Below are 20785 nucleotides of genomic sequence, written 5' to 3'. Positions count from 1 at the left end.
CCTATCCCCTATATAGTGCACTGTCTGATCGTTCCCTATCCCCTATATAGTGCACTGTCTGATCGTTCCATATTCCCTATAAAGTGCACTGACTGATCGTTCCCCATCCCCTATATAGTGCACTGTCTGATCGTTCCATATTCCCTATAAAGTGCACTGACTGATCGTTCCCCATCCCCTATATAGTGCACTGTCTGATCGTTCTCTATCCCCTATATAGTGCACTGTCTGATCGTTCTCTATCCCCTATATAGTGCACTGTCTGATCGTTCTCTATCCCCTATATAGTGCACTGTCTGATCGTTCTCTATCCCCTATATGGTGCACTGACTGATCGTTCCCCATCCCCTATATAGTGCACTGTCTGATTGTTCCCTATCCCCTATATGGTGCACTGACTGATCGTTCCCCATCCCCTATATAGTGCACTGTCTGATTGTTCCCTATCCCCTATATAGTGCACTGACTGATCGTTCCCCATCCCCTATATAGTGCACTGTCTGATTGTTCCCTATCCCCTATATGGTGCACTGTCTGATCGTTCCCTATCCCCTATATGGTGCACTGTCTGATCGTTCCCTATCCCCTATATAGTGCACTGTCTGATCTCCTAAGTTTTGAATGCTTATATCTTATAAATGTGAATTTTGTCATTGTTTTTGAGCAAATTAGTTTATAGATAAACTTAAAGCTAACATAATCATATAAAACCAAAAACCTTGCATGAAAAGAGAGCTAAGACGGCAGTGTTAAATGATTTATGTCTTTGTAAAGATTATTATTGTTCAAATGGTTCGAGCAATCATTGGTCACCAGCATTCAACAGTGTTCAAACTCTCCACAGCCAATGAGATGTGGAGATCTTCATTTACGGGCAATGTCATAATTGGCCACAAACCAATCGCTTGTCTCGTTGATGGCTGCGGGGGAAAAAGCACTTAAAATGGCTGTTCTTTTGACTACTATTGAAAAACATTTAGTATATGCTGAATCTTTTCAGAGAAGTAAAGATTGGTCACCTGATTTGAGCGGTGTGAACTTGAAGTCTGGCAGGTATTTGCGTAGTTTGGCGTTACTGGCGGTTTTCTTGAATTGACCGTCTGATTTACTAGTGTCAAACTGAGAGCGGCTAGTTAAGGGTTAAAGTGTTAGTCAACTCAGGATTCAAGCACTACTTTTATGATGCTTTTTGAAGCTCAACAGCTCAAGAACAACCTGGAAAGTCTGCAAACTACCTTATTTTGTGTTCCAACGAACCAAGTTTGCTGTTCTATAAAAACTTCAGATTTTCTTCATGGCCATTAAGAAGAGTAATTATATGTATGTGAAAAGATACAATCACGTCACCTTTGAACCCCAATGCTTCAGCCACAGCGCCCGCAGCATTCTTTATGGACAACTCATCCTCCTCTCCCACTAGAGAGAAAGAATACAAATTAGATCTTCGGATTCTTTTAGCTTTCTTTCCATCCTGTGACTTCCTGTGTTAATGCTCTTCATGTTTAATCAGTCAAAACTACAGTGATTGCTGGACTTCTTTGTACATATTAGGGATTTCCTGGAATTAATTACTAATGAGTCTCACTTGTCGATTTTCTGCGCGAGGGTGCCCTCCGAGTATGAATGAAATGTAAATTACATATGAGAGTTTAGTGCTGCGTAATGCTCATATCGTCCTATTTGGGGTAAAAATAGAAACTGATATAAAGATGTTTTGCGTGCCGGTATATTTGTATATTGTATATTCGGCAGACCAATGAGGTTCATTCTTGTTTTTACGTGTCACGTTTGAGCTTCAGCGAGAATCAATGAGGTTAATTCTCGTGTTACGCAGCACGTTTGAGCATCAGCGAGAACCAATGAGGTTCAATCTCGTGTTACGCAGCACGTTTGAGCATCAGCGAGAACCAATGAGGTTCATTCTCGTGTTACGCGTCACGTTTGAGCTTCAGCGAGAATCAATGAGGTTAATTCTCGTGTTACGCAGCACGTTTGAGCATCAGCGAGAACCAATGAGGTTCATTCTCGTGTTACGCGTCACGTTTGAGCATCAGCGAGAACCAATGAGGTTCATTCTCATGTTACGCAGCACGTTTGAGCATCAGCGAGAACCAATGAGGTTCATTCTCGTGTTACGCAGCACGTTTGAGCATCAGCGAGAACCAATGAGGTTCATTCTCGTGTTACGCAGCACGTTTGAGCATCAGCGAGAACCAATGAGGTTCATTCTCGTGTTACGCGTCACGTTTGAGCATCAGCGAGAACCAATGAGGTTCATTCTCATGTTACGCAGCACGTTTGAGCATCAGCGAGAACCAATGAGGTTCATTCTCGTGTTACGCAGCACGTTTGAGCATCAGCGAGAACCAATGAGGTTCATTCTCGTGTTACGCAGCACGTTTGAGCATCAGCGAGAACCAATGAGGTTCATTCTCGTGTTACGCAGCACGTTTGAGCATCAGCGAGAACCAATGAGGTTCATTCTCGTGTTACGCAGCACGTTTGAGCATCAGCGAGAACCAATGAGGTTCAATCTCGTGTTACGCAGCACGTTTGAGCATCAGCGAGAACCAATGAGGTTAATTCTCGTGTTACGCAGCACGTTTGAGCATCAGCGAGAACCAATGAGGTTCATTCTCGTGTTACGCGTCACGTTTGAGCTTCAGCGAGAACCAATGAGGTTCATTCTTGTGTTACGCGTCACGTTTGAGCTTCAGCGAGAATCAATGAGGTTCATTCTCGTGTTACGCAGCACGTTTGAGCATCAGCGAGAACCAATGAGGTTCATTCTCGTGTTACGCAGCACGTTTGAGCTTCAGCGAGAACCAATGAGGTTCATTCTCGTGTTACGCAGCACGTTTGAGCTTCAGCGAGAACCAATGAGGTTCAATCTCGTGTTACGCAGCACGTTTGAGCATCAGCGAGAACCAATGAGGTTCATTCTCGTGTTACGCAGCACGTTTGACCATCTGCAAGAACCAATGAGGTTCATTCTCGTGTTACGCAACGCGTCTGAGCTTCTGCAAGAACCAATGAGGTTCATTCTCGTGTTACGCAACGCGTTTGAGCTTCTGCAAGAACCAATGAGGTTCATTCTCGTGTTACGCAACGCCTCTGAGCTTCTGCAAGAACCAATGAGGTTTATCAAAAAGATCTTCATTTGTGTTCCGAAGATGAACGAAAATTTGGAATGGGTTTGGAATGACATGAGTAATTAATGTAAGAATTTGCATTTTTGATTGACATGGGTCCAGTACCTGACAGAATGATGGGCTCCACCTCGTCATACTCCCTCAAAACCCACAGAAACAGACGAGCCAGATCCAGAGAGTAGATGAACTGCCGTAGAGGGCGACCAGAACCCCAGACCTGCAGAGGTTTGCCTTCCTCTACAAAACACACACACACATAAAATATGTTTTCCATGTGAACAGAACTCTGCCTAAATGAGGCTCTAGATAAAGTGTGCCGCACACAGAAAAGTGAAGCCAAAACATTTCGATCGCCCCCTGGTAGCTGGCTGCAATATCGGTTATAAACACTGTAGTTCTCATCACACTGAGTGTTTGTTTTTCCAATAAGCTTGGTTTTAGTTAGTTATTTGATGCTATTAAAATGGGGTGTAACGTCATGATTGACAGCTGTGATTTGTGGGAGTGGGAGTATTGGGCTGGACCTTGATACCGCGGCTCCACCTCAGGATCACTACTGCTCAGACTCTGGCTAAAAATTATGTAATCGGCGCACAATGTCAACGACCATTTCTGGGCTACTTTGGCTTCAATCATTTATGCTCTAGATCCTTCCAGAAAGTTCAAGTGTCTCACTCTTTGCCAGGTACGTCTTGTGGATCAACCCCGGCAGCACGTGACCATCCTCAATGTTGAAGTTGTCATGTGGTCCAAAAACATTGGTGGGGATGACAGCTGTGTATCGCCGACCGTACTTCTGAAAACACGACCTAATGGACAAACACACACTGTTTTGTTTCTTTCATTTATGAAATATTTTTACATTATTTTTTCAATTACACTCATTCATCACAAATTCTCATTATTGTCATAAAAAGAATTCATTACATGCATCGAAAAAATTAAATAATATTTATTTAAATGGCTAAATATTTATTCCACTTGGTATTTGTGCTGCATTTAATTTAGAATTTAAGTGTAAAAAATAATATATTTTCATTGTATCACATACATTATTTAAAGAAATGAATCAATGAGTATAATAAGAACTGCACAATACAGTAATTGTGTAATTCTTAAAGGTCCCATGATGTGGATTTTTTATTGTTTTTATAATATATTGTCTTTTTTATTGTTTCCTGAGTTGTACTTATATTGTTAGTGTGATGTTTACATCATAAAATGTCATAATTTAGAAATAAAGGCTTTTTTCTATCCTGATTTTAGCCCTCTGGCTTGAATGCGCTGTTTGAAGGGGCGTGTCTGCAGTGTAAACGCCCACTGCTGTGATTGGCTGACATCTTTGCATTTGAAATGTGTATTACATGTGGAACCCCTATCGAATACTTTTACTACGTTTTTTAACCGTTACAGCTGTCAAGATGAACGAATCGTGAAAGTGTTGATTATAGCATTATTTTTAGATCTTTTCCCATCATATGAACTGCTGCAGTGATGAGCATTGAGTACACATTGATCGCGTGAATGCAGTGATCTTGTCATTTCAACGCGTTTTCTAAACTAACAGCAAACACAACATCGATATGAATACAGTAAGAGCTTCGTTGGTTCAACAGTTTGGGCAAGTGTGCAGATACACTCGCGACGCGTGATTGACAGCTCCGAACGTTATAAAGAGAGTTCTTTGATCGCTCTCTGTAGTCTAATCACAATTTAAATAACAGATTTGTTTCATGCTACTAAGAGAAACAAGGAAGTTGATCGTTTAGGCACTGGCTTGTTTCACTGATGCATAAACAGTATTAAACGATTTAGAAAGAAAGTCTGTGTGAACTTGAATAATTTGACGACATACAGGGAAGATTCCAGATTGGCTCGTCTGAGCTTTCATTTCGTCAAAGGCAGAGCAAGACACCCAGGGCTTGGTTTACACCTATCGCCATTTCTAGCCACTGGGGGATCATATACAGGCTAGAGGAACTCATATTAATGTCAAAAAACCTCATAAAGTGAAATGTTCATGTCATGGGACCTTTAAAATAAGAAAGTCTGGATGTATTGTAGTAATGAAAATATGGACCAAAATGTGTTTAAATCTCATTTGATGATAATATGAAAATGCAGGTATAAAAAGTAACCATTTTTCCCCCCTGAAATGTGACATGACCGATGAACTTTGACACTGACTTGTTGTGGACATCAATCATGCGTTTGGCGTAGGCATAACCGAAATTAGACTCATGTGGCGGACCGTTGTGGATCTGAAAAAGAGCGAGAGAGAAACACATCTGTATATAGATATTGGACAATACCAAACAAAACATTTTGACCAGCCGTGGCTCGTCTGTATGAGCAGGTGAGGCAGAGCCCCACCAAAATATTCATTCATACCTCTATATAAACTGAATCAATAATAAATTGTAAATGTGTTCAGCATGGTCACACTTGATAATGTGTTTTTTGTACTTGTTTTTCTGTTATTCTCGGGAACTACCAGGATCATGATCGACGGGTTGGCAACCAGTGTTCTAGACTATTTTAAATCGTAAAGTGAGCAGGATATATTCAAATTTAGCGTATGGCTTTGGCAGGCATGTATTATGATACTAATCGGGTCAGTTCCGCTCAATTTAAATTTTCCTTCAGTACTCCATCTGGGACTACGGTATAGTCTTAGGTTTTCTCCAAACAAATTTTTACCGGTCCAATCAGTGAACAGAGGGCGTGGCTGAGGACGATGACGTTGATGTCGTGCGCTAGTTTGAGTTGTAGTTCAGTAATGGTGGCGGAGAAAGATGCGAGCGAAGCCATCCGGTCTGTTGTGGCATCGGTGCCGAATATCCAGAAGTTAAAGCCGGAGCAAGAACAATCTTTGCTGAGTTCTGTTGGTGGCCATGATGTTGTGGCCCTCCTCCCCATGGGGTCCCACCACCCACGTAAAAATCTCCGGCCGAATGGCCTACAGTGGCGTTCACAACGGACGCGAATGACGAATAAATCGTGCTATTCACGCGAAGTTGGGCGCATGAAATTCGCTTCATTCGCGCGTGACATTCACTTCACAACAGATGCGAATTCGCATCATGGGCGGGGCTTCTGCCAGCGGCTCGCCTCGTTGAGAAATGGCTGACATGGGCTGTGTTTACACGTCTTTTTTGTTAAAATCTACTGTTAATGTGTGACAAAACGTAGTTTTAAGACTTTTTCAGGCGATAATGTAGTTGTTTAAAGCTCAAATCTGTGGTTTATTTATATAAAGAGAGCGCCTATTTGATCATTTTATCTGGTGTTTTCGGAGTTGTGAGCTCCAGTGGATCAGCGGCGCTCATTAACCCCGGCGAGAGCAGCCTTTCCTCGGCCAGTCCTTCTGCCGCTGGCTCTGATGTCTCTGTGGCGTCTCCAGCTATAATTCGTCTTTTGTAGATGTAACGGCTGATCTTTGGTCTCATGGATCTATAATTTGTTCCCTGGCAAATCGCTTAGGCTGAGGGCAAAGTGAAGTTTCATAACTTTTTTATTTTTAGGCTATAACTTTAAGTTACAGTTTTGTAGCCGACTAGCACTGACTTTGAATGTTTGACTGAATTGTTTGCTTTTTTTCATGTATAGCTTATTTTACCTTTTACTTATACTTTTGTATTATTGATCAAACATAAACTTGCATTTAACAAAAAGAGACTGGGTTGTGTTTCATGTCATTTAATGTTATCACAGTGATAATCATATTGTCTGAGCCAGATATGAATATTTTCTCCTCATTGTTGTCACTACTAGAGCAAGCTCCTGATTGGTTAACGCGGTGCGAAATATCCGCCAAAGTTCAGATTTTTCAACTTGAGCGTTTTGCGCGATTCCCGCGAATCACGCGTTCAAAACGCTCAATTTTCATCATTCGCGCGAATCGTGCCGCAGAATGCCTTTTCGCGTCTCTGCATTGACTTAACATGTAAATCACTCGCGCGAATCGCATCATTCGCGTCTGGTGTGAACGCACCATTAGACAAACACCAAGGTCGTGTGGTCATTTAACTCCTGTCCGAATCCACATCAAGAATATATCACTTCAAAACTCTCTGTTTAAATCCTTTTTGACCCGTGCAGAGCACCGTACGGCTGCGCTACGCTGTCATTTGGATGCATTTCTAGACTTGTATTTCTTTAAATGCTGGCAAGTATTTTCAAGAGCAATATATTTAATCACCGCTCAAAAAATAAAAAGAAGAAAAGCACGTAAACATTTGATTTGGGCCGTTATTCACTGCAGCATTTATTCTTATCATACTGAGCATATGATATTTTATTTACAGCACAATCATGTTATGGACCATGTGAGCGGCGCGTTCCCGAACACAAAACTCTCCACCGTGAATAAATCACAATCCTAATGCACAAGGTTTAGGTTTTATCACTGAGGTGGTGCACAATCTGCAGTTATTTTTACGGACTTCCATGTGAGAAACAAAATGCGAACGGCGCACGACATACGACATTCACTTTACGTTTACAATGTAAACTTTGCTCCAGACCAAGACAATATCAATCCGATGAAGCTATGTGTATGTTCAGTAACTAATTGGCATGTCTGTTCTTCATATCAAATTTATGGAAGTTTAAACTTTTTAATGACTTTTTAATCTGCCTATTAAAGTGCACTCTCAGAACAAAGCTGCCTTGGTACCCTTTTAAAAGGTTTACCTTTGTACCTAAAGAGTCCATTTTAGTACCTCAAAGGTGCATATTGGTACCAAAAATACACATATTAGTACCTAAATGGTACTGTACATTAGCCTGGTCCTACCAGACTCTCATACATTTCATTTGTACAGAGTCTGGCCACTCTCCATTGACGAGCGTTAACTTCCTTGAAGGCAGGAACTCTGTTGAAGTTTAAAACTATTGGATCTGCCATAACCAACCGCTAACGTTTGGTCGTGACGTATGTCATCTCAAACTAGCGCACGACATCAACGTCATCGTTCTCAGCCACGCCCTCTGTTCGCTGATTGGACCGGTTAAAATTTGACCGGAGAAAACCAGAGAATATACCGCAATCCCAGTCGGAGCACTGAAGAAAAATGAAAACTGAGCAGAAGTACGTAGGAGGGCAGAGCCAGGGTAACTGTACATAATATTAGAACCTTTTTAAAGGGTACTGTCAAAAAAATAATAATAATTTTGTGTGTGAGTTTACCATGGTTTCATCTATTGGGTAGCTGGTTTTATCTGGGAATATACACGTGGACAGGCAGGAAACGACCTTCACCACCCCGAACTCATGAGCCGTCTGCAGCACGTTGTCATTGATAAATACATTATTCCTCTGAAAACAACAAACAAATACAGTCAGTGTACAGTTCAATCATTCAACAGTGACATTTACAAGCTTTTATTACATATTTCCAATGTTATATCATAATAATATTTGTTAATAATTACCCAGAAGTCCAGGTTCTGTCTCATGTTTCTGAAGAGCCCGCCCACCATGGCGGCCAAATGAATGACGTGTGTTGGACGATGTTTCTGGAAAACTGATCTCGTCTCTTCAGGGCTCCTGAAGCAGCACATGCAAATATATTTAACATACGACACAAATAGATAACTAAAAGCTTTCTATAATCCAGAGAAACATAAATTAATTTATACATTAAATTAGAGAATGACGATATATATCGTTGCGTCTGTATAAAATGACACATTTTTCCCGCCTGAGCTTTCATTTTCTCAAAGGCAGCACGGGACACCCAGAGCTTGGTTTACACCTATCACAATTTCTAGCCACTGGGGGACAATAGACAGGCTAGGGAACTCATATTAATGTCAAAAAACCTCATTTTCATGTCATGGGACCTTTAAATGAAAAAATAAGCCGCAAAAAAGATCTGTGCAGTACTCATGCTAACGAACACACCCGAAGCACACAAACGAGAATCAGTCAGAACAGTCAATGGGAAAAGCATTGACTTGAGTTTTTTTCGTGTCTAAAAACTATCAAATATAATGGTCGTTTTGGTGAGTATCAACATAGTTCTTTCATTCTTGATTCTTTATTTCTTAAACATTAGATTTATGTATTAGGCCCTTTTTCCCGGAGAAGCTTGATAATGCAGAGAAGCTTCTTTTCATCAAAAAGAACTTGCCTCTCACTTTTCCGAAAAGGGCTGTATGGCTATGATAACATAATTTAATTCAGTTGTTCTGCTACTATGTTGTGTGGTACTGGAATCTACTGAATGTTACAGGTTACATTTATGTGAAATGGGCAGCAGTGCCATGTTTGTTTGGGAAAACACCAAGTTGAATGTTAAAAGCAACAGCATCAGTTTGTGTATTTACTTTGGTACAGTCAGAAAGTGAAAAACATCGGATGAAAATAAAACCTTGTTAGAAGAACTGTAATGGTATTATTAAGTACTCGTATCAATACTTGGTATCGGCAAGTACCCAAATGTAAGTACTTGTACTTGTACTTGGTCTGAAAAAAAGTGGTATCGGTGCATCCCTAATATAAAACCTGTTTTAATCTATATGGATTCTCATTCCTGGTAAATTAAACATGACTGGTCATTATTTTCAACAGAAATACCCGTGATAGACTACAGCACTTAACGCTGTAAAATCATGCCCTCACATGAACCCAAATAAAATAACCAGATCAGTCAAAAAAAAAACATTAACCTTGTCTCTTCTTTATCTCTCCACAGAATAAAATGCTACTGTAAAGCCTAGTCGAAGTCGATGCACAAATTGTGTTAATATTTACCAGAAATTGCTGCAAATATAGTGAAACTACTGTCTGTCCTGCTTAATCCTATTCAAACAGATTGTCAGCGCATAGTTGTTTGCAACTATTGAGAGCTCTATGAACCACGTGACCGTGTGGCGGCGAGATCAAAGAGTGTCGCAACTCTCTTTTTCTTTGGCTCTTGAAATGTGTATACCAGTGCTGCGTTTAGGGTTGCCACCTTTGGTGTGGCAAAATAAGGGACACCCATTCACGACCCCCCCCCCCCCCCCCCCCTTTTACATTTGATTATTTTATTTATTTCTAAAGAACTTTTTAGTAGCCTATTTGGTGCACTTTAAAGGGATATTTCACCCAAAATGAAAATTCTGTCATCATTTACTCGCCCTCATGATGTTCCAGACCTGTATGAGTTTCTTTGTTCTGCTGAACACAAAAGAAGATATTTAGAAGAATTTTTGTAACCAGGCTGCTTTGGGGGCACCATTGACTTCCGTAATCTTCCTATGTGTTCAACATAACAAAGAAATGTGTACATGTTTGGAACAACTTGAGGGTGAGTAAATGATGACAGAATTTTCATTTTTGGGTGAACTGTCTCTTTAAGCAGTCATTCTGAACCAGTAATCACTTTTTTGAATTTCAAAAATGTAATTTTTTTTTATTAATTTACTTAAATTATGACTATATTATCATGTAATTATTTGTGCCATTTTTATAAAAAAAAATTTTTAAATGTCATAAACTTTATATGACAGGATTATTGGTTATGTATGTTTATAGCGTAGCTAAATTCTAATTTAATAATTACATTTATTAGGCTATAATCTATTAATTAACCTGTCTAATAAAAAATAATCATTTTGTCTGCAAAGCTCTGATAATATTATATTAAGATATTATCCATTAAAAAAAACTATAGGCTACCTTTAGAAGCACAGATGTGTCTGTCACCGCTGTTGCTTTAAGTCAGTCAGTCTGAGCAACTGAAATGCTTCTCATAAAGTGTGCAGTTTGCCTGAGGTTCATCATGAGTTACTGGACAGACCCATTGATACCTTTTTGATATTCAGCTCTATATCTGGATATCCTCTTGCGTTTAAACGGTGGACGCGACGCAAGCTCGACATGTTTTTAAAAAACCGGCAAGTTTACAGGCACACGGCACAGCGCATGTTCTCGAGACTCCGCCGCTATGTCAACAAAGCCGCTAAAACGCAATCACGCACAAATGAGCTCCTGTACTACTTATTGTGAAATTGATTTGTTTATATTTGCTATAAGTATTCTCCACACTGCAAAATCCTTGTGTGTTTATTGAACTACGTGTGGACCTGTGTAAAATACGGAACAAATCGCGTCCCGTATTGGTTTGATACGGAACGCGTCATTTTGCTTGTAAATACGGGACGATTCCGTATTTTACGGGACGGGTGGCAACCCTAGCTGCGTTCCACTCCAGTTTTAGCACTTCCCCTCGGGGGAATCCCTGCTGCCATTTTGAAGTGTGTTCCACTTCGTGAAGTTTATATGGACAGACCCTTGCTCCCTCGAGCGAGTCTACTTCATATGTACACTTCAGGCAGCTTCATATACCACAATGCAACACGATTGTGACATAATCATTTGACATCTATTTGTAATGAGTGCATTGCAGTATTTAAAGGACCCTTGGCATGGATTTTTTATTTTATTTTACAATGTATTCTGAGGTGTACTTATATTGTTAGTATGATTTTTACATCATAAAATGTCATAATTTAGAAATAAAAGGCACTTTTTCTATACTGATGTTTGCCCTGTGGCTGAATGCCCTGTTTCAAGGGGCGTGTCTGCTGTGAGACTTCAGTAAAAACGGCTCTGTTGTGATTGGCTGACATCTTTGCATTTTAAATGAGTGGAGGGGGCGTGGTTTAACGAGGTCTACGAGGCACAAGGCTGTGCCAGAGAGACGGAGTTCACTTCTCATCAGTTCTCTCAGCACGTCTCAGTTCAGTGAACTGTTGTAGTTACTAGCATATACTTCAGGTTATTCGTTTATTTCTAGTCAGAGGGGCTGTCACTCATGTTAGAAAGTTAGTAACTTTAATAAATGATGGATCAGCGCTGACTCGAGACGTGAACCATTTAGAACGATTCAGTCCGATTTGGTGAACTGGTTCGACCGTTTCAATAAAAAGAACCGGTTCAAAAGAACGATTCGTTCGTGAACTGGACATCAATGGACCAGAGACGGAGCGATTGCTAACAAAGTTATATATTGTAACTACTGAGCTGTGGGAGCGCTGTCAGCGTCAGTTTATTTTGTTTGTATCTGAGAGTTCTGAATAAACATGAGACCCAGTCACGCCGAGCCCGTCTTCCTCCTTATTCTACCAACTTTGTAACACATGTAATGTACCATTACGGCTGTTGAGAGGAACGAGTTACAAGTAAGTGTTGATTATAACATTATTTTTAGATATTTTCCTATCATATGAAAAGAGTCAGTGACGCGCATTGAGTACACAGCGCAAACAAAGACAACAACAGCGCAGTAATCGAATGTAATCCAGTTTATTGTGGGGATATCTTGCTAGCCTATCCCGGATACCCTCACGCTTACCACCCTTCTGCTTAATCTCACGCCGCGTTTGGTGCCTCCGCTGTGGGCCAGATGCAGTACTGGGGGTCGGGGATGTTGAAGGCCGACCGATCAGTGCAGCCCGAGCCTCGGCGTGTGTGAGGTTTATCTCTAAAGATGTGGCTCTGCCGATGTTGAGCAGAAACTCTCGACTGTATGCACATTTTAGAACAGATAGACGGGACGAGGACGTACAAAAACACTGACTCACAATATAGTAAACACCGTTCTGTCGGGAGAGAGAGAAGCTGCAGCGTGTGCACGAATAATAAATAATTAGCTACACATCAGAAATCACTGATCACAGATTAGAAGGAACTGAAAAAAGACTTCTGTTTTCATTTGTACACCCAAACACTGAGAAACTGCCAGCATTCACTCGTTCACAAGCCATGATCTCTCAAGGACAAATATGGGGCTTGCATGGGTGTGCCAAATTCTCTGGGCGGAGGAAAGGGAGGTAACCGTTCCTGTTATGAGGTCATAACAGGAAAATTCAAGATCAGCTCATCTGGGCTGTCATTTTCTCAAAGGCAGAGAAAGACAGCCAGAACTCGGTTTACACCGATTACCACTTGGGGACAATATTCAGGCTAGGGGAACTCATATTAATGTTGAAAAATCTCATAAAATGAAAATTTCATGCCATGGGACCTTTAAAGATTACAATGTGCGGAGGCACCACGTTGAGAAACACCAGACTTTCCACACCAATTTTCCAGAGGGATTTCAAGAGAGGGCTGCAGAAGTGCAGAGTTTGATTGCATCTTACAACCGGAGCAGTACTATACATTGTCAATACACTATGTCTACCAAAACCCTAACACATGTTCTCTTCCAACAGGAACATTTAGTCAATCATAGCACAATGTCATAAAAACACTAACATCATATGGAATTACAGAAACTGCATTATTTTATGTGTCCGGTCTCGCCTTATACAATAGATGTATGTTTTATTGATCATAGATTGTGTGTCTTTTTCTTGGGTTTAGTAAATGCATGCATTTTTGTTTCTTTTGCTGCAGGATTTCAATACACAAAATGAATGACCCATCTCAGAGTAGCTTTATAGAATCCTCTTCAGTTTTATTTCATTTTTATTTCATTATCATCAATCACCATGTTGACAATAGCAAGTGGAGGCAATACCCCTGATGGAGGTAGACATTGAATCATTAGATAGGCAAAATACAGTTACATATTAGAGAGGCATACAGTCACTGTAATACCTGGTACAATTATTTACAATTTGCAGTAGGAGAAGCCCTTATACAATACCTGTTGGTTTCTCGAAAAATCTGGATAATGGCTGCCACTGTGTACCAGCTGAGATTTGGCTGTACTCGTTCACCAGTCTATCTGTATGATAACCTGTGGTTAATGACATGGTCTATGATAGTAGCTTATTTCTAATTCTGGCCCTTCTTTGAGTGCCAACATGCATTCTAACTCCTCAACCTCTACCTAGTCTTCGTCCCACTTCTCTCCCTTGCCCTGGTACTTATCTTCCTTTCCCTCGTGCAGGCATTTTTCTTACTTTCTTTGTGTTGCTCTATATTGTTCCTTTTTCACACAAGATCAGCCCAAACAAGGGCTCTTTTACTGTATACCATATGGTCATGTGATTGAAAGAACATCAACACCTAAACAATTCCTATGGGAATCAGCTGTGATTTATATACTTGCTAACCTTCAATCAGCTTGTGGCGAGGGGGGCGTGGTCTTGCAAAATCTGTGACAGGTAAGTAGGTCAAGTCATTCATTAATTCATTCATTATCTTCCGCTTATCCGGGGGCCAACAGTCTAAGCAGAGACGCCCAGACTTCCCTCTCCCTAGCCACTTCCTCCAGCTCTTCCAGGGGAACCCCGAGGCATTCCCGGGCCAGCCGGGAGACATAATCCCTCCAGTGTGTCCTAGGTCTTCCCCGGGGCCTCCTCCCGGTGGGACGTGCCTGGAACACCTCCCTGGGAAGGCTTTCAGGAGGCATCCGATATAGATGACCGAACCACCGGAGACCTTACGGCCACAGCTCCGAACAGCCGCATGGTCCACACCTCAATATCTCCAGACTCCCTCGGGATCCGGTCGAAGCTCCGCCGGAGGTGGGAGTTGAAGATCTCTCTGACAGGGGGCTCGGCCAAACGTTCCCAACAGACCCTCACAGTACGTTTGGGTCTGCCGAGTCTGTCCAGCTTCCTCCCCCGCCATCAGATCCAACTCACCACCAGGTGGTGATCAGTTGACAGCTCCGCCCCTCTCTTCACCCGAGTGTCCAAGACAAATGCCCGAAGGTCAGATGAGACGACCACAAAGTCGATCATCGACCTCCGGTCTAGGGTGTCCTGGTGCCACATGCACTGATGGACTCCCTTATGCTTGAACATGGTGTTCGTTCTGGACAAGCCGTGGCTAGCACAGAAGTCCAATAACAGAACACCGCTCGGGTTCAGATCAGGGGGGCCGTTCCTCCCAATCACGCGCCTCCAGGTGTCACTATCACTGCCCATGTGAGCGTTGAAGTCCCCCAGTAGATTAATGGAGTCTCCAGTTGGAGCGCTTTCCAGCACCCCTCCCAGAGACTCCAAGAGGGCCGGGTACTCCGCACTGCCATTCGGCCCGTAGACACAAACGACAGTGAGAGACCTATCCCCGACTCGAAGGCGCAGGGAAGCGACCCTCTCGTTCACCGGGGTGAACTCCAACACATGGCGGCTGAGCTGGGGGGCTATGAGCAAGCCCACTCCAGCCCTCCACCTCTCACCATGGGCAACTTCAGAGTAGTAGAGAGTCCATCCTCTCTCAAGAAGTGTGGTTCCAGAGCCCAAGCTGTGCCTAGAGGTGAGCCCGACTATCTCTAGTCGGTACCTCTCAACCTCCCGCACAAGCTCAGGCTCCATCCTCGCCAACGAGGTGACATTCCATGTTCCTAAAGCCAGATTCCGTGTCCAGAGATCGAGTCGTCGGGGGCCTCGCCTTCGACTGTCGCCTGATCCACTAAGCACGACCCCTTACGGTCCCTCCTGCAGGTGGTGTCCCCACATGCGGGCGGCCCCATGTCTCTCCTTTGGGCTGAGACCAGCCGGGCCCCATGGGTGGAGGCCTGGCCACCAGGCACTCGCATACGAGCCCCAACCCCAGGCCTGGCTCCAGAGTGGGGCCCCGGCTGCACCATGCCGGCCGACGTCACGGCCCTTGTTTTAACTGTGCTCATGGAGGGTTTATGAAGTAGGTCAAGTGCAAATGATAAACACCTGTCTCTTGTTGGATAAAGATAACAGGAAACGAGGACTGAGGGGGAGAGAAACACACGCACGCTGGGACTTGAGTGAAATGAATGCAGAGAAGAATTGCTGAAAGAAACCGACGACTGATATACGACTACAGTTTTGTTTTTGTTTTTTGGTGCGATGTACACCCATTTTGTTGACTGACTTAAAGAGAGAATAAAGCACTTGCGAGTCCCAGAAAGCTGACCCCTCATCTTCTTCCTCACCTCACATTTGAATCTTGTTACAGTGGTGCCGAAACCTGGGACGAAGAAGACTGCGGCCGCCTCCATGCAATCTCCATCCAGATCGCCATTTGCAGAGGTTATTCATTCGCTTGCGGGCCTGCACAGGGAACAACACCAGGCCATGCTAGAGATCCGGGTTGAGCAGGAGCACCGTTTCCAAGTGCTCATCCAGACCCAGCAATAGGACAGCAGGCTGTTCTGGAGCTGGATAGACCGGGTAGTTCAAGCCGGGGAAACACCAATGACCCCGGCTCCACCCCTTCACATGTCGCTCGGCAAGATGGGCCAAAATAATGATCCAAAAGCCTTACTGGATGTCTCCGAGAGGTCCAATGAGGCATGTGGGTAGCCACGTGTGGACTGGCAGGTGCGCCTCATCCCGCTGCTGTCCGGCGAGGCGCAGATCACGGCTCAGCAGTTGCCAGTCCAAAACCTCCTGGTCTACGACGACCTTCGACAGGCCATCCTTCAATGGGTCGGTCTCTCCCCTGGACAACATCATCAGCGCTTCCGGTCGCTGACCCTGGGAGAGAATATCCGACCCTTCATGATGGCCCAGCAGCTCCGGGACGCCTGCCGCAGATGGCTGATGGCCGGCCAGCCCGATGCCTGGATCGAGTGGTGCTGGAGCAGTTTATTGCGCAATGGGTCCAGTGCCACAGGCCGGCGTCGCTGGATCAGGCCATCCAGCTGGCGGAGGACCAAATGGTGGCGTGCCCGGGGGTCAGTGAACACCTACCAGGGGTTTCTCTCCCTTCCCCTTCCATTCTCTCTCCCTCTCCCTATAGGCCCGTTCCTGCTCCCCGCACCAGGGGAAACTTCCCGTGGCTGTGACCAGTCCTTTGGTCCTGTTTCCCCTCTTTCTCCACGCCAATTCCTTGACCCGCTTTCTACCTCTGGGGTGGTGGGGAAGTCTGGGCCGGCCTGTTGGCGTTGTGGTGATCCGGGTCACTTTATAGATCATGGAGTTGGGGACACTGATCCGGGTCCCTGACCCGCCACAGGCTGCCCCCGATCAAGTCGGGCTGTACCAGATACCAGTGAGTATCCAAGGGGGTACCTATCCGGCTTCGATCCATCAAAGCCTGATACAGCTGTTGGCAGTGGATAATTCACCACATCCCGTGTACACACCATACCTTAACCATGCGGTGGTTACGGTATGGTGTGTACACGGGATGTGGTGAATTATCCGTTAATGACTGCCGTCATTCACATTCGGGGACAAAACATAGTGTGAAGGTGGCGGTTAGCCCGCACCTCGGACATCTGCTGATTTTGGGAACGAATTGGCCAGCCTTTAGTAGTTTATTGGGACATTTATGTGCGGATGTCTCTTGGGATAAAAGGAGGCGGGGAAAAAAGAGCGGTTGTACAGGTGGGAGAGACTGAGCCGGGACCCCTGGGTACTGATGCAGAGGAACAGAACTTTGTGGAGAGGCTGAACCTCACTGAACGCGATGACTTTCCTCCAAGCAGAGGATGGCCCACTGGATAGTGGATGCCATCGCCTTGGCTTACCAAGCCCAGGTTGTGACTTGCCTGCTCGGGTTGACACTCCACAAGAGGAGTAGCTTCTTCCTGGGCGCTGGCGATATATGTAGAGCTGCGGGCTGGGCGACACCGAACACGTTTGCTAGATTTTTTAGCCTCTGTGTAGAAACGGATGCTTCCAGCGTGCTCGCCCCCAGTGGCCAGTAACGCTGGAACCCCGTTTCTTGTGTCGGCTTGCTGCGCCATTCCCCTATCCAGAGTGGATAAGTGTACTATTTCGCTTCAGTAAATTCCCATCTGGCGAACCCTGTTAAGCTTCTCCGTCACTCCTTATGGCTTCAGACATTGTGGAGTGTCTGTCGCTAGGCCAGCACTGAATATTGTTATGTTGGCTGGGTGCCATATGTTGTGGCCCCATATGTGTATTCTTCCATGGTACGGCTACCTACTCCTGTCTTAACCTGGACAGAGTCCGCTCTGTTGTCCCTGTCAGATGTTGTCTCCCTCCTTTGGCTGGAGCCGTCCCAGGGACATCCCATATGTGCTCTGCCCTCTGGACAGACCATATGTGTTTTCCCCACATAGACCTCCCTACATTGGTCTCCGCAGAATTCCCCCTGAGCATGCTTTCCCCCTTAGCATACTTTCCCCCTGAGCATGCTTTCCCAGTGTTATCCAAGTTTGACTGTTTTGGGTCGTGCTGAACAGCAGTTGGCTTTCCTGGCGCAAGTTCCCCTGGTGGTCGTGAAGCTTACACCAGGCACTAGAAGGGTCAGAAACTGTGGCGTTTTATTAGGGATCCCAGTTCGTCGGTTCACATTCTGACATAGGTCGAATGTGAGCGACTGCACAGTTTTTGTGTTGCCGCTGAGTGGGGGCCACTTGCTCTTCTCCTCAGCGAAAAACAAATGTGCATTTGCTGGCACTTCCTATTTATACCCGCGTCGCGGGGGCGGAGTGCTGCATGCACATCTCGCATGCCAATGTTCATTGGCACTCATTAGTACACACTCGAAGGTGATAGGGCTCTCATGTGATATCCCAATTCGTCGGTTCACATTCTGACGTACGTCTTAGTTTTACATGTGTAACAGAGACATTTTCACTGTTATGCTGTTGAAACTCAGCTATATATTTCTTCAGGCCCTGACAAAACATACCAATTCACAAAATTAACGGAATGCATAGCTGATTTTTTTTTTGGATGACTAGTAATTTCCTACCACTTAATTCTGAAAAAACTGAGGTTTTAATTAATTCAATTAATTATTTGAAATTCTACACTCTACTGGGTGGTTGCCCTGCACGCTTAATAAACAAACTCCAGCTGGTCCTAGAGTTCTTACTTGAACCAGGAAGTATGACCATATTAGCCCGGCTCTGTCAACACTGCATCGGTTCCCTATTTAACATTGTAAGTAATTAGCAAGATTTTAAAATGTATGCAAAGCACTAAATGGTTTAGCTCCTGAGTACTTGAGCAAGCTGTTAATGAATTATAGTCCTTCATGTCTATTCTGATCTCAAAATTCTGAGCAGTTAATATCAACTGCTGGTGATAGATCCTTTTCCTATTTAGCACCTAAACTCTGGAACAGTCTTCCGAGCATTGATTGGGAAGCAAACACACTCTGTCAGATTAAATCTACACTAAAAAAACATCTCTTTACAATGGCATACACATAACAGATTATCACATTTATATAATTCAGATCCGTTAAAGGCTGCATTAATTAGGTCAAGCGGAACCAGGAACATATCCCATAACACCAGATGTGCTTGTTACATCGTAAGAAGAATGGCATCTACGCTAATATTATGCTACATGCTTAATTTTCTATATATACTAATCATTTTGTTAACGACATGTCTTTATTACATCAATAGGCTCATTGTTTCTGCCTTAAATTAATACATTGTTTAAAAATCTGGTGTGATGTCTAATGAGTGTTTGTTCAGGTATTCTTACATGAGATTGGCATCTTTGGATGACAGGAATATCCACTCTTCTCCTTCTCTCCCTTCGCCCTCTTTCACCACCCGCTCTATCGCTCGCCCCACCAGCCCACTGCCGCCCGTCACCAACACACGCATCGCACCGACCGGCCCGTCCATCTGAGAGAGAGAGAGAGAGAGAAAGAGATGAATTTTGATGAACACTTCAGGGGTTAACAATGTGTAAAAAACGGAACTACTTTAAATAATCAAATATCTAGTGTCAATTATTTGAAGAAAAAAATCCAGCAAGACCACAACAAAACTCATGCAGTCTATGTGTTACACATCTATGTAGTCTATGTGTTTCTTAGTGTGTTCAGAGAAAATGAGCAGAAACACAACAACCACAACTGTTGCTAGGCAGCCTCAGAGAAAATCAACTGCAAATAAAATTAATTCTCTTTCAGCAGAATTCCTGCTAATGGTAATGCTAACGTTCCGGCAAGGTTCTCTCAAGGTTATGAGCAAACATTCTTTCAGTAACATTAACTGAATGTATGTTCAAAGTTATCTGGTCTTTAATAATGTTCTCAAAACGTTAGCACAAAAACATTATCTATTGTTGATGGAATGTTTGTCTAATATTTTTAAATGTTAGAAGTGGGTGACGTCACGAACCAGGAAGCTATAAAGCATGCCCAAACAGTGCAATGCTAGTTTCTGTGTCTTCAGTAAGCGCTATATGTGAAATCGTTTGTCTCATTATACGGTGCCCATTTCCCCTCGGTGCCCTCAGGGGGCCATTCTGCCAACCCTGCCACCTTGTGTGCTTCAGGCGCAGCTGACCTCAGCGAGCTCATATATCAGTGTCCGCTCAGAAACGTAGTGGCGCTGGGATGTCCCAGAGCTACCAGTTCTACAGGAAAGACTCAGGAGAATTATTTCGACAATTGTATATTATCAGCTTGCTGAGCTATTAATAAATGCACTAAGTCATTTGGCATAGGCCCCGTCCGTAGTGCATAATCCGAGGGTATCGGATCTGCAATTCCTGCCTGAAGATGAGGGCAGGGGCGCAGCCGACCCCCCGGGAGGTATGGACAGGGCCATCCTGGTGGTGGTGGGGTGGATGGGGGCAATCGTCGCTTCAGTATCTGCGAACTCAAACATGTGTAAGTACCGAGCTTTTATAGAGTGAACATGAGAATATAATTGGATTGGAGTGAAGGCAATAAGTGACGTAGTAATTGAGTCTTCCCAGCAGAACTTATGCTAAAGCTTTCATTTCAGTTCTTCTCTGCCGGTGTGCCGCTTCAA

At 43.8% G+C, this 20785-nt stretch overlaps 1 protein-coding gene across 1 annotated transcript; it reads right to left on the bottom strand.

The window, feature by feature from the left end:
* Positions 1-864: 864 nt before the first annotated feature.
* On the bottom strand, positions 865-19645 carry LOC307134627 (GDP-L-fucose synthase-like; the record flags this gene model as incomplete). The annotated part of the gene is made up of 9 exons (XM_079830511.1): positions 865-920; positions 1020-1119; positions 1337-1416; positions 3258-3389; positions 3828-3961; positions 5340-5413; positions 8344-8472; positions 8589-8703; positions 19500-19645. 9 exons carry the CDS (start codon positions 19643-19645, stop codon positions 865-867), a joined length of 966 nt encoding a protein of 321 aa, XP_079686637.1.
* Between the last annotated feature and the right edge of the window lie 1140 nt (positions 19646-20785).

This window comes from Gobio gobio (assembly GCF_949357685.1).
Source record: "Gobio gobio genome assembly, chromosome: 12".
Taxonomy (NCBI): domain Eukaryota; kingdom Metazoa; phylum Chordata; class Actinopteri; order Cypriniformes; family Gobionidae; genus Gobio; species Gobio gobio.
The sequence above is the reverse complement of the archived record's forward strand: the minus strand, read 5'-3'. Positions and strand labels throughout refer to the sequence as shown.